Source organism: Crassostrea angulata, chromosome 7 (assembly GCF_025612915.1).
Source record: "Crassostrea angulata isolate pt1a10 chromosome 7, ASM2561291v2, whole genome shotgun sequence".
NCBI classification, from domain to species: domain Eukaryota; kingdom Metazoa; phylum Mollusca; class Bivalvia; order Ostreida; family Ostreidae; genus Magallana; species Magallana angulata.
In genome coordinates this window covers 8,990,133-9,005,763 of record NC_069117.1, presented here as the reverse complement: position 1 = coordinate 9,005,763, position 15,631 = coordinate 8,990,133, and the positions used below count along the sequence as shown (strand labels likewise).

General features: G+C 33.4%; 1 protein-coding gene across 1 annotated transcript; it reads left to right on the top strand.

Moving 5' to 3' along the window:
- The first annotated feature begins 425 nt into the window (after positions 1-425).
- Positions 426-10,701, top strand: LOC128155538 (cholecystokinin receptor type A-like). Its single transcript, XM_052817300.1, has 3 exons — positions 426-1,452; positions 9,130-9,501; positions 9,715-10,701. Exons 1-3 carry the CDS (start codon positions 1,041-1,043, stop codon positions 10,302-10,304), a joined length of 1,374 nt encoding a protein of 457 aa, XP_052673260.1. The 5' UTR covers positions 426-1,040; the 3' UTR covers positions 10,305-10,701.
- The last annotated feature ends 4,930 nt before the right edge of the window (positions 10,702-15,631 follow it).

Below are 15,631 nucleotides of genomic sequence, written 5' to 3'. Positions count from 1 at the left end.
ATGTGCCAAAATGAGATTTAGATAATGTTTTATAGTAATGCAGAGTAATTTAATTTGTCTGGTACCAAGTCACCATGCAAGACGTATAGCACAAGAATAGAAAAAATACTCAGATTTGCCTTACTTCGTTTCTCTCTTTTGATCTTAAATATGTTGAATTTATGTCTAAAAATATTGTGTTAGCTTTATTTCAATAAAATCTTTGATCTGAAAATAAATGTGTAATTTTAATTTGTGTCTAGTACGAATATACTTTTAAATATTAAATATTTTTTAAAAATATCTTCTAGCGTTATATCATAGTAAAAAATGCACGTCATATATTTTAGAATTGGCAATTGTTGGCGAATTCTAATATAAGCACGCGACACAGAAGGTACCTGCCAGTTTGAAGGGTATCTGAAGTGCTTTGTTTTAGACGCAAGCAGTATAATTAATGAATATTTTACAGAATTGCTGAAAAGGAAACTTATTTTGTCTTCTTTTCCAACCTGTACTGTGTGTATTGTAAGACCTACAAATGACTTTGATTATACAAGAGACCTTTGTCAGTATTAGTTCCGGAAGTTATCGAGATTGACAATCAAGAGTGAAACTTAGAAAGTGCTACACTGCCGTGCGCTCATTTTCCAGGGCGGTACACTACGGGAATCGGGATTGCATTATACTGGGCCGGCTTTTTTCTGTCGCATTCAGTGGCTGGCGATAATCAGGTACATTTCTCCTAAGCGATCGATCTACTGGTGTGTTGGCTTAACAGGAAAAACTGCAGCTTACTATAAACTCCGAAACCAATATTTATAGAAAGCTAATACAATCTGTTAAGGTAGCAGGGAAGACGGTTTTGTTTTTCGGATTATCATCAAATGTTGTGTATTTGATCATATCTTACTGTTGTGGCATTTAGAGGATTAATCTCTGGAATATTTATAATAAAACACGTCATCCAATTAAAGCAATAATGATTAATCTAACTCATATGTATAGGAAATCTTGGTGAAATATCCGTTCGGAAGAAAAGGACAAACGGGTATAGAAAAATGAACTTTTCTGATTGTATGAATTTCAGTACTACTATCACTATGATCAACTTTGAAAACTGTTCAACTTGGAATGACACTTTTTTGGAAATGACCTCAGACCAAAACGGAAGTACCCGTGTTCGACCACCTGTAGGCAAATGGAGTCCCCCTCCACTGACCAATCTGGAACTGGTCGTGGTTCCACTCTATATCCTTATATTCTGTCTGGCGGTGATAGGGAATATCCTGGTGATTCTGACACTGGTCCAGAACAAACGTATGCGGACTGTGACCAACGTCCTACTCCTGAACCTCGCCGTCAGCGACCTACTCCTTGCCGTGTTTTGTATGCCATTTACGGTGATTCCGATGTTAATGAGGAACTTTATATTTGGTGGGATTGTGTGCATTATGATCAGGTATTTTCAAGGTAAGCAAGTTATTACAGAAGTAAGGGGTATGTATGTATATTGTTCATACTATAGGTAAGTGCATGATGGAAGTGCGATGTTGGATTGCACACAAAAGCGACTTTTATATCTTTAAAAAAAGAGAGAGCGAGTGAGTGGATAATATGCACATCTTTTTCATTTCTTTTAGTAAGTATCGAAAACAGAGTGAGTTTTAGTGACACTCTTTTTATATCAATGCATTAACTGTGGTTTCGCGCCGTGCTATCACTTCAATTTTTAAGATAGCAAGGAAGAAAAAGTCTTTAAAAAGGGTCTTACTCTGATTGCTGTTGCTACCTTGGGGAATATTCATGTAATGGTATTTCTGCCTAAGGTGCGAATTCACGGAGTTAAAATTCTACGTCTTCCCTCATGAGATTAGTCGTGATGTGAAGCATGGAACAAATACCTTCAGATCGGTCCGTGAAAAGGTCGTGTTTTCCTTGCTTTATCACGGAGGGGGGATTTCAAGTTTTGTTTTTACTTGCAATTATAATTTTTTATAATCACGAATAATTTTTTTTTTCCATTCAATTTGCGAGAGGAAATATATCGTTGATTTAAAAAATATCAAATAAAAAATATTCTTTGCAAAATTTTTATACTAAAATAGAATAGGAATCAAAGACATACAATATTTGTTTTAAATTTTAAGCCTGTAAATCATTTTGTCAATAGGAACTAAAATGTAAAATAAAGCGAAGCAACAAGATTATGCTAGGAAAGAGAGATTTGCGTACGAGTGTTTTTCTCGCGTTTGCAATTTATCAGATAAGTTATATGACAACAAAGTATCAAGCCCGAGCATTTGTTTTTATTTGATATTCAAAGCTCTACCATCAAACCACCTAACGAAATCCCAGTCTCCTGAAAAAGCAGAACTTGTTGTTTCGATACTTCATGGGGATCAGCAGTAAACCACCAGAGCGATCCATTCCCCGTCATTAAATTCCTGTTATATACATAATTGCTTTAGATGCCTTGGCGTAAAAAAGCGCCGATTTATGAATGCATCATAATATTCTTTGTGGGCCATCCCATCTGTGCGCCGTGATTTCAGGCAGATGCAGATCTAACGATTATGGCATATGCCGTCAGTTACTAACAGAAGGATTGGGGGGGGGGGGGGGGGGGGGTTAAGCGATTTGGGTTTTTGGGGTTTTTTTATAGAAATTATCTATATTTTAGAATTTTGATGTGTCTTTTTTATTGAGATTTTTTAAAACTTTAATTAGTAGCATTATTAAATCAAAAAATTGAAGTGACTTCAATATAGATATATAGCTCAATTGATCGAAAGAGTATGTAGATTTCAACTATCATTCAAATATACGACCATGCAAGCTTCTCGTAATATGTGCTCTGGTAGGTATTTTTATTAATCCAGTAGTTAGACATAATTTTTAAATTTTAATTTTTAAATTCTAAATTCACTGAGCTTTATTTATGCAACTATTCACTGAAAATTATGGATAAAATATAAAGAAGGGGTCGCCGTGCCATTTTGTAATATATCTGTAAACCTCAAGAGCAATTTCGTGTTTTCAGTACGGGGCAATCATTTTCGTACAAACTGTCTGAGAGAGTTCATATAGTAAATTGTGTTATTAGCTTGGCATATGCCATTAGCTAATTAGTACTACCTTAGAAAACGAGTATCTACAATTACAGACTACTTATAGTGCTGAAACCCCGACTGAGTGTTACCTGCCTTTTATTAGTTCTGAAGTCTGGACAACCTGAGAGTTCAACTCGCCCTCCGTAGTGATCTCTGTCATTAACACCGCTCCTAGCAAGGATTCGTGCTGCGAAGAAATTTTGCCACTTGATCAAAATGATAAGTTTCTTCGGTCTCAAACCTGTCTAAATTAAAATAGAAACTCTTGGTAATCGCTTCTAGTGTTTTTTTTTAAGAATGAGGTATCATACTTTATCACGTACAAAAAGAAAATTGACAAGAACTAGAAATGATATTGTCGGTTAGACTAAAACAATTTATGTTGTATTTACACTTTTGGTTAAAAGTGTATTAGGAGAAATAGAAACGAACACTGATTGTCTATAGTTCACTCTTGCATGCCTATGCTACACGTATTCATGTTGTCTCATAGATTATGAATAATAAAATAATAGGACATAGTTATTAATTATATAATTACGGGGGTTAGATATTTATAGATTATTTATGTCATACGGACTATGTATTATAATAACATATTATGAACATTAAGACGTGCCTTTATCGTATTATATTTACATCTACCAAGTATAATTTCCTCTATTTCTTAGGAAACTTATAGTTTATTCATAGCTCTATAGAAACAGCCAGACTGAAATCTACACGCCCCATTTATCGATTGGTCGAAATCTACAGCGGCTGAAACTGACAAGAAAATGACAGGACAGATATCGACACGCCCTGTTTATCGATTGGTCCTAACCTTTAGCGACCTAGGAAAAATCACGGATTGCACGAAATAATCATGACGATGTCATACTCAGAGTCTCACAGGAGACGATTTGGCTGTTTCTTTTAGCTAACTTACTTACGTACATTAACAGTAATTTAGTGAATTTACTTACTTTTCCTAATCAATTTATCAATTAGCTTAAAGAAAGATGTTAATATAAATAATAAAATGCTTTCCTTGATGATTCATTCGGGTTATGAAGGTAGTGATCATCGCAGAAAAAAATTACATAACCCGCTAACTACATTCATATCCCGAATGAATCACCAAAGAAAGCATTTTATTGTTTAAATCGTGCACAATGCATATGCATGTTTTATTTTACATAATTGCTTTTTCACTTTTTGATATATAAGAATCATTTCATAGATTAAGTTTGTTTACCCCTACACTTATCTCAATACGTATCTTTCCGTTGTTTTGAAAATATTAGCAAAATTGAAACATGTCAACGAAGAAACTAAAATTTGCAATGTTAGGCTTTGACGCTTGCAAAACCATTCATACGTATTATTCAAGTTTTACAACGTTAACAGGTTGTATATTCAAATTATTTCAATTTGACCGTAATTTCCTGATGCAACCTGATTTAGTATGTGACCTGCAAAACTACATGCAACGGGTCACAATAAATTACTGAGCGCCCTCTGGCGACAGTGATGATAACCATACAGAGTTCAGAACACGAGATGAAACACCGAAATTGTAAAACTACAGACTCGTGTTAATATCCGCTCCCATACCATTCAAGTTTCCTCAATTAAAGATACATGCGGGGTTCGAAGGGAAAAATGAAAGACACTTTTATTATTAGCAGAGGTTTGCAGCGAATTCAATAAGATACATAACTGTTGCTCTGGCGCGCGTCTTCACAATAAACGAATGAAATGCAAAGACAGGTTATTGAATTTCCTTTCATAGAACCAGAGGAAAAATCATTTAGGTCCTTTCTCTTCTGTGTTAATATTACATGTCAGTAGAAATTTTCCTGGCTGGGATTTGTTCTGGGATTTGTTCGGTAACAAAGCGGTGCTGGCATTAGATGATAGGGTCTTTGTATCTGGAGCTGTAGCACAATGCTCTGTGTGAGATTGGTAGAGGACGTCTCGTCCCTGATTTGATTTCTGGTAATAAGACAGATAATGTTCATCATACAGTTTTTCTCGATTTTTTGTGTTTGCCACACGTCGTAGTTAATTTTGTGGAAATAGAATGCATATATTTTTAGTAAGAGATGGTAAATAGTTAGTTTAGACTATTTTAAGGAACCGTTCAGTCCAAGAATAAATCTAAAGTACTTTTTGGAAAGTTACTTTTCAGTGAATACATTTTGGTATCTTGCACACAACTACAAATCAGGTGTACTATACTTGTGTAAACTTTTTTTTAATTACAGAGAAACTTTTCGCAAGATTAATTCTTGATCTGAAAAATATATACGACTTAATCACGTTTTATGGATTAAAGTTCTAACGAAGGGAAATACATTGATTTTAAGATGTTTGAATAATTCGATTTATGCGAAGATATTTTAGAATAAAATGTAAGATTGAGGTAAAACAAGAGAGTTTGCAAAAGAAACATTATTCATCGGGGGATATCTGGAGATCTGTACATTATACTGCTTAACACGGGTAATCAGGTTGGATATTTCATACAATCTCTGGATGAATCTCCCGTGTTTTCCTAGGTTATACTTCGGACGAAACCATTAATTCAAAACCTTTCTTTGTTTTTTTGAAGTTTATATTGTTTTGATCAGAATCAATTTAAAGTCTGACTCAATAAATAATTTAAATTTCATATTATGATGAGTGCTTCTGATACCATTGCCCCGTGTAACCGTACTTTGTTTTACTTTTCCCGTACAAATTCAATTCCATTTGATGCACTTTGAAAACTTTTTAATATTTACCGGGACGCCTTGAAGTCGAAAGAAATCGTGTAAAATGTTGTTTACGTAGTGAAATTGGCACAAAAGCGTTAAAGAATTAAGGTTAAAAGAACTTTGGAATTTTTGCAATCCCTTGTCTGTTGTTGATAATGCGTAACGTAATCTGAAATCTAATATCGCTTGATGTAACAAATTGATACCTAATCTACATAGCATTATACACAGCACTATGCATAATTCTTTTATTTCAAAAATTATCTAAATGGATAAGAAATACCGGTATTTCACGCCTCGTGTTGATTTGAATTCGGTTAGGCCCGCAATGGTTCGTCGGAAAACTTTGAATTCGCACCCATTTATCCGCCGTACTGACTTGATTCGTATTCATTTTATTGCACCACTAAATAATCCATTAAGAACACAACAGTGCAAATCTCTGCTGTGATTAAATTTATACCAGGCTGTCTTCAGGAACATACCTACCATATTTCATCAATTTATTTAAATTCCAACCAACCTGTCTCTAAAAGTGTGTAAGGTTGGTTATATCTACACCTTTGCTTGACGTTAGTAAAGTTAATTTATATTATTTCATTTTTCGCGAAAATTAATTACAAAAAATGAAAATATATTCTAAACGAAAGACTTGTTCAGATGTATTGATAGCCGATAGCTAAATCATTAATATAATTGTAAATCAAACATGATTTCACCCTTAATTAGGGTTTATACATGTGACACTACAGGAGAGTGCATTGTGTCTGTGATACCGCATAGCAAACGTGGACAAGTCATGACGAGGTTATGAGTTGTTAATGGGCCTTATATTAAATTGAAATGAAAATAGAAAAAAAGATATGTATGCTATGATAAACAAATCTCTACAATATCACATGCTTCATAAAAGGAAAATTTAAGGTATAGAAGTGTCAGGTGACAGATATAATGGCTATGTCCTGCACATTATAACACTATTCTTCAATATCGTATGGAATATTGGCGTATTCTATATTATATTAACCTACTTTTAAATCACTAATGGATTTATGAATATTGCATCAGGTAGTTCACAACCTTCCATCATTCTTGAAAATTTACACGTACTTTCTAAAATGATAACTACATGTTTTGTAGTATCTTGACATTAATTGTTGAAAGGACACACAGATGTCTCTTTTGAAACAAAATTTCAAAAATTACAAAAAGAGTATAGTTCGTCGGGTTTCTCCGGTAGGAGACCAATAAATCTATGTCGTGTCGCTAATATCAAGAGAACGCTACCGTCGCTACACTACGTGACCGCTGGATATACTATGATATCAATACACTAGGAGACCGCATGATATACTATGATATCAGTATACTAGGTGACCTCAGGATATACTATGATATCAGTACACTACATGACCGTAGGATATACTATGATATCAGTACACTTGGTGACTGCAGGATATACTATGATATCAGTACACTACGTGACCGCAGGATATACTATGATATCAGTACAATAGGTGACTGCAGGATATACTTTGATATCAATACACTAGGAGACCGCAGGATATACTATGATATCAGTACACTAGGTGACCGCAGGATATTCTATGATGTCAATACATTAGGAGACCGCAGGATATGCTATGATATCAGTACACTACGTGACCGCAGAATATACTATCATATCAGTACACTAGGTAACTGCAGGATATATTATGATATCAGTACACTACGTGACCGCAGGACATATAATGATATCAATACACTAGGTGACCGCAGGATATACTAGATATAAGTACACTAGGTGACCGCAGGATATACTTAAGAAATAAACAACGTTATTTAGTGAACATGGCGTTATGAATAGCAATTGCTCTGTTGGCATATTCCATGATGCGCGCTAGCGCATCATGGAAAATATGCCAGCAGAGCAGGTGCTATTCATAACGCCATGTTCACTAAATAATCGTTGTTTATTACTTATATTTGCATTTTACCACTCGCAAATACCCTGTATTAGCTTAGACCTTGACATTTAGCTATTACATCAAAAGTAAATATTCAGACTGTAATGTATCTTTTTAATTCACATAGATTTGTTAACAGAATCAGTGATATGTTATAACAGTAATTCTTTTAAAATGTTATCAAAAACATGTTTAAATATTACATGTAAATACGTCAATTTTAATGGAGTTGGAGAAAAACACATGATGTATCGTATAACGTTAGTGGTTTAAATCTATAACGTCATGGAAAAGTATATATAACGTTACACCCTTATGACGTCATAGTATACTGACAGAGCAATTGCGATTATAGAGAAATAATTGCAGCTCCTCCGTATGGGTTTACAGTGGGAAAGAACAATGGAAATGCAAATATTATGATATAAGTACACTACATGACCGTAGGATATACTATGATATCAGTACACTAGATGACTGCAGGATATACTTTGATATCAGTACACTACATGACCGCAAGATATACTATGATTTAAATACACTACATGACCGCAGGATATATTATGATATCAGAACACTACCTGACCGCAGGATATACTATGATATAAGTACACTACATGACCGCAAGATATACTATGATATCAGTACACTACGTGATCGCAGGATATACTATGATATCAGTACACTACGTTATCAGAGGATATACTATTATTTCAGTACACTACATGACCGCAGGATATACCATGACATCAGTACACTACATGACTGCAGGATATACTATGATATCAGTACACTACGTGACCGCAAGATATACTATGATATCAGTACACTACGTGACCGCAGGATATACTATGATATCAGTACCTAAACCTCTTTTTATGGGATCCTTATATTTATAATGTAATTACATATCATATAAAAAAAGTTAAGACTCACTAAGATTGTTTATTGCTATTTTGTATTGGTTGTTTTTCACTATTATCTTGATTGTGGGTCAGCTGTTATGATGTTTTCCACCACAAGCGTTGGAATCTGGATTGTATTACTTCCTTTCAATTTTACACACGATTTGGTGCATCATAACATAATTTATAAATGATATTCATGAGGATCATTTGTCACATCTAGCTTCTTCAAAACGGTTAACGATATATCTTTTTACCGAGTTAACTGCGGAACACAAAAGTTTTTCAAGATTCATATATCTCTTAACGTAAATAAATAAATATGTTTGCGTGTCTAAGGAAATGAATTTATGTCCGTTAGTTTGTCCGTCTGTTTGTGTGTCTCAATCGCTATTCCATTAATGATATCTCTGCTTTGTACTAGGTGTGTCTATTGCCGTGAGCTGCTTCACTCTGGTTGCATTGTCTTTGGAGCGATACTTCGCCATCTGCAGACCCTTAAAGTCCAGATCGTGGCAGACGTTATCGCACTCCTACAAAATCATCGCCGTCTGTTGGACCTCGGCGCTCGTGGTCATCCTTCCGGTCCCTATCCACACCAAGCACAGGGTGTATCAGGGGGCAGGTGTAAGTACGTGCCGGGAGGAGTGGTCGAACCCTGACTTTAAGAACGCGTACAGCATCATGCTTCCCATCCTCTTACTGGCTATTCCCCTCATCATCATGAGTCTGGCCTATGGAATGATCAGCATTACTCTGTGGTCTGGAATGAAACTCGACCAAAAAAGCGAGATGGGTAAGAAAAATATCCATGAATTTCGCTACAAATGTGTTTTTGTCCATTGCATGCTCAATTTTGAAATGTATCGGGATTTTGTTTTTAAGGGTTTTTAAAGGTACAAATCAGTATAATATATACACATAATAAAGCCTTAAATTTTCATTATATTAAGAAAATGTCATACCAGTTTAGTATGCAAACATTTAAATATTTCGTGTCTTATTTCAGAGGCAAGAAATGGCACACGAAAACCTATTGACGATGAAACTTCATCTTTTCTTCGAATGGACGATACTTCATCCTCAAATGGAACTCCAATTTTCTCCACAAAAAAATTAAAATCGTGTGAGACTTTAAGACAAAATGGAAAATCATGTCGAATAAATCTACGCGGAGGAATTCGACAAACAAATGGAGAAAAAAGTAGAGCCGCTAAGAAGCGGGTCATTAAGATGCTGTTCGCATTAGTTTTTGAGTTTTTCTTATGTTTGACACCATTTTTCGTTTTTCAGACTTGGTTAATAGTTAACCCAGTTAGTGTTAAGAAATATCTTTCCGGCGAAGGTTTAATGTTTTTGAATCTCCTAGCGTACGTGTCTACGTGTTGTAATCCCGTGACGTACTGTTTCATGAACAGAAACTTTAGACAAGGCTTTCTGTCAGTGTTTCGGTGTCTGTACATGCGGCGAGTAAAGAGTGATGCGTCTTTTTACGTGAATGGTGGTTCAAGCGTGTCCAGAACGAATATGAGTCGGATTCCATCTTACGACAAAATACAACAGGAAAACACTGGCGAGTTTCTCATGGTGGGAAAATAACTAGAAGGACAACAATGTAACCTCTTTGCGACTGGAGTGGCAGGGAATGAGATTCGATGAAATGTAATCAGTTGGTTCTCTTATCATTGGTTTTTACCTCAGAAACCCCAAGATTTAATCCGTGCATTGATAAATCTGTATTGAATTTTTGAAAAACATATAAAATGAAAATGACTGTTGTATTGTTATTGATTCCTTTGATTTATCTATTCTTATGGGACAAAAATTATAATTATTGTATAAGGTTCATGAATTATCAATATTTTTTATGTTACATGAAAACATTAATGGACTTCCAATGTTTGAAATCTTGAAGTCTAATTTTTATTTTTTTTCTTAGATAGCATGCTATCTTCTCGTTAAACTTTAAAACTGAATGAAATGATAAATAAAAATATTTTTCCATACAAAGTTTATGCATTTATTGTAAGCAATCGCAATTTCTTTGGCCTTGCGATTGTTATAAGATCAAAGTGGATGATATTATAAGAAAGCCCGTTGGTGCTAGTTGGAAAGAATATTTTATCTTGCGGGCGCAAAATTATTATCTGGCGACCGCCAAATAAATATCTGACGGTCGCCATTTTAATAATGTGACAGACGCCAGATAAAATTATGGATTCGCTAATGCTTGCACGTCTTTAAAATCGAAGAGAGGCCATTTAAACAGTAAAAACAATTTTATTCCAAATTGATGTAAATGAGAGACCTTATACCAAGCGCAGATTTATGTATATAAAAAACTAAAAGAAGACACTTTTTAAAAAATGAAAATTGAATCAGGGCTACTAACAAGTAAAGTTTTTCTTCCAGCTCATGGGCGCCGCCATATTGGCAGCCATTTTGTTTGACAAAGTTTACTCTATCATAAATTGATTGGTACTTTACGATATATATTGCCTCTAAACTAGTATATAAAAACTTTTTAAGATTTTAATCTAGCAATTTGGGTGAAAAAACAGATAAAGCATAGGTAATCACAGATTACAAAAGCTCATCGAGACAAGGCATCACCTTTATATGAGACATCACCTTTGTGAGACCACCTTTATCATATTATATGAATATCATACTTAATGATCTTGGATATTCATGGATTCTGTTTTGACACAATATCGTATATCATCTGTTAAAAAATGGTATGATAATCTTATGTTCATTTCATACGATATTATAAGATACATTGTTTATCAATACATTAATATAAAATACAATATTACATCCTATCATACTTACAATATATATCAAATAATAAAATAAAATACCGTAATAAATAATGATGAGATATGATATTGTAAAACATTATTTGACATTGTATTGTTTTTTACATTATTTTGTATTTGATCACATAATACAATATCATAAAACTTATTATATATGAAAAAATATAGTATTATATGATACAATATCAAATCACATTATACATCACATAATTGTACATCAAGATTTCATATTGTATAATATAGTATGATTATTGTATGATACTGTATCATATGTGATACATAATATTGTATCATATGATATAATATAATTTGATATAACATTGCATCATATCATATGAAAAAATATCATGTGATATAGTAAAATATGATATAATACAATATCATATTATACATATTGTATCATACGATACAATATTATATATTACGATATCATATAATACAATTCCATGTGATATAATGATATAATATATAAACCAATATCATATTATACAATATCATATGATACGATATTATTTTATATACAATATCGTATCATATGATACAATATAAGATATTGCAAAATAATATCTAAAAGTATCATGTGATAAAATAATATATTAACGATACAATATTATATCATACAACATTGTATCATAATATTCAATACTAGACATAACAATATCATGAAACAATATCATATTATTGAATATGAAAAAAAAGATACAATATCAGATCGTACATACAATATAATATTGTATCATATTAAACAATAATGTATCATGTCATACAAAACCATATCATAGGAAGCATGTTATATCATTTAGCAACAAACACATCTATCAAACAGGTTTGAGTGAGGAAGGAGATTTTTTTAGCATCCTTGATGATGGAGATCAGGCTCTGCATCTAAAGCTACCTCTACGAATCATTTATTATACCCGCACTTTCTAGAGAAAGTTATTTTCTATAAAACACGTGACCTGTTCCAAAAAACTAAACCTCATCCAGCATCCGAAACCTATGGCTCAGATTCAGCATTCAAGCCTGTCAGATGCATCAGTATCATAAAACACACCATGCGAGATTGATGAAGTCAGGACCAATAATAACTAAGATATATTTTTAGCATCCTTGATAATGGAGATCAGGCTTTGCATCTAAAGCTACCTCTGAGATTCATTTATTTTATAGTTTTATCAACTATGCAAATCAAAAATGGTACTATTACCTATTAAACATGTGACCTGTTCCAAAAAAAATTAACCTTATCCAGCATCCGAAACCTATGGCTCAGATTCATCATTCATGCCTGTATGGCGCATCAGTATCATAAGATGAACCATCCATGCAAGTTTAGTGAAATTAGGACCAGTAGTTACTAATATATATTCATCAAAGGGCACCTGCACCAAAAACTATAACCAGCTCTAACAACCTTAATCTCCTTCAGCATCCGAAACTTAGATCCAGCATTGAAGCCTGTCAGGTGCATCAGTATCATAAAACACACTATCCATGCAAGTTTGGTTAAGTTAGGACCAGCAGTTACTTAGATATTGCTATCAAAGGGCACATGCACCAAAAACTTTAACCTGCTCCAAAAACATTCTCCAGCATATGAAATTCAGGATTCAGATTGAGCATCCAAGTCTTTCAAGTTCATAAGTAGGTCCAGATGCATCATCCAAGCAAGTTTGGTGAAAATAGGACAAGTAATAACTTACAAACAGGACCTGCAACAAAATCTTTAACTAAGTCCTGACGCCGACGCCGGGGGTATAGCATAAGCTCCCCTTGACTTCGTCTCGGTGAGCTAAAAATCACTTTGAGAAGTATATTTTATTTCCAACGTTCCCACCGGATAAATTGCGTTTGCATCAGTATAGTTTCCCATACGACAATTAAATTTGGTCTTTCCTTATTAAAGCTCTTATTTAAAGGGGCATGGTCACAATTTTGGTCAAATTCTATTTTTATGTTTTTATTATTTACAATGCTTTAGAAATGCATTTCTAATGATCGAATAAGATTTGAGAGTTATTCGTAGAGTTATAAGCAAGATACAGGGCTCACGATTCTTTGTCATGTAAACAAGGCTCGTGCCCTGTTTTTGTTTTCATAGGTTCAATATACCAGTAAAAATCTTTTTCCAGCTTATTTGTCTATCTTTTTATTTATTTTAAGCATAGATAAACAGTTCCTAACATTTAAAACACTCGTTATAGGTTTTAAACTAAAGTTTTTACTTCAACGTTCAAAATGTAAACAAACGCTTTGTTTACACAGCGGAGAATTTCAAGCCCTGTAACTCGTTTATAACTCAACAAATGACACATTCAAATTTCTGTTGCCTATTAATAATGCCTTTCTGAAGCATTGTAAATATTAAAATCAGAAAACTAATTTTTGACCAAAATCGTGACCATGCCCCTTTAATAAAGCGCAATAATTTAAACAGAATATTGCCTTTAAAAGTTTATAAGTAGATACCACTCTTATTTTTCATTCTGTATATGCTTTTTAAAACGATGGTTAAAAAATACTTGAGAAAATCAAAGTACTGAAGAACTGACAGGAGTTGATTTTGTCGATGTTTATTTCAAAATCAATGATATGTTATTTTGCATGACAAGTATATGTAGTTTCCAATTTGAATTACGCACATTTTTATAATATGAATTTTTGGACTTTTTCGACAAGAATGTCGAGAAACCCCCATATCATGTTAAATAATATTTGAAGATAAAATTAATTCAATCAAACTATGTATCAGTAATAGAAATATTTCTTGAAAATTGTATGGATGCAAGCAATATTGAACTCTAGTCTCGTTCAACCAAACGCTCGGCTGATATCGTAAATCTCCGACAAGGATTTACGGAGACAGCCGAACGTCGAGTTGAACGAGACTATATTGAACTCTGGCGTAGGAATATATACGACTACAAAAAATATTTAAATTGTTCATACCATTTAAAATCTGACTATTTTCAAGGTATTTATAAATAGGTTTCCTTGAAAAACATTGCTTTAGCATACATTACATCGAATTTATCAATTATTTTCAAGAACTAATTCTTGTCAGCAGAAATGATTTGTGCTGAGTTCCAAACACTGTTTAACTTTCGGTTTGCCTGAGTAACTGCATAGGAGAGTTGATTAAAATCAACTCCCAAAAAGTGATTATGATATCTTTTAAAGAAATATTCTTGATATTTCTAGTTTGGCGGGAGAGAGGAGTCTATAATATTGTATTGTAGTTTCTTTTCCAAAACAAAACAAAACAAAAAGGGTGAGGAAAAATTCTATACTAGGAAAAACACGCTTTAGTAGTTTGTGTGTTTTCTCCTATGAGCACGCCTTTATCTTACGTAGTAAAATTCGTCGTATGGTTAAACAAATCAAGTTACGGAAAGTACTAAAATGTGGGTATACCAGTAGATGATGATGTTTTTTCCATTGTTTCTTCTATGTGTGTTTAATGCGTTTATGATTTCACAAATGTATAAAGGAAAGTGACTTCAATTTCTAATCAATGTACATTAGTTGGCATTTTTCTGACTTAAAATTAAAAGAAATATTTAATTTCAAACTAAATCAAAAGATGAAAGACCATGACAAATTCAATCTGAAGATAGTGAATAAGGTTATAATGGGTCTCTGTTGATTGGGATTACAGAGGAAATTCAGGGAGAGGAAAAACAGGGCCATACATTCAAAATATTTCCCTACATTTCTAAAACTGTTGCAGATTCTTCTTTAATTAAATGGGTTTTATTCTTACAATCAGAAGATTTCATACGAAGTGGTTTTTCATGAGTTTTAAACTGGAGAAAAGAAAATGGGGAAAAGAAATTGAATATTCTAAAAATCATGTGATTTGTCGTATCGCAAATCTAAAGCAAATCAAGATAAAATGTTTGTGAGACGGCGGTATCTGAAAAATTGGTTCCGAATCCCAAACGCCTGCCTCGCTAGTGGCAGCTAACATTATTACAAACAGCAAAATTATCGTGAATTCTGTTAAGATCGTCTCTTACAATGACATAACATTGAATATTAGAACTTTAAAGTCCTCTCAATTGTTTGCTAAATCATATTGTTTCCAAATGTAGTGTCGCAAAT

Excerpts from the sequence above, each read along its gene's own strand:
- LOC128155538 (XM_052817300.1), top strand. The coding sequence starts at position 1,041 with ATGAACTTTTCTGATTGTATGAATTTCAGTACTACTATCACTATGATC. Across the intron at positions 1,453-9,129 it reads TATGATCAGGTATTTTCAAG|GTGTGTCTATTGCCGTGAGC; the intron begins GTAAGCAAGTTA and ends GCTTTGTACTAG. Across the intron at positions 9,502-9,714 it reads CGACCAAAAAAGCGAGATGG|AGGCAAGAAATGGCACACGA; the intron begins GTAAGAAAAATA and ends GTCTTATTTCAG.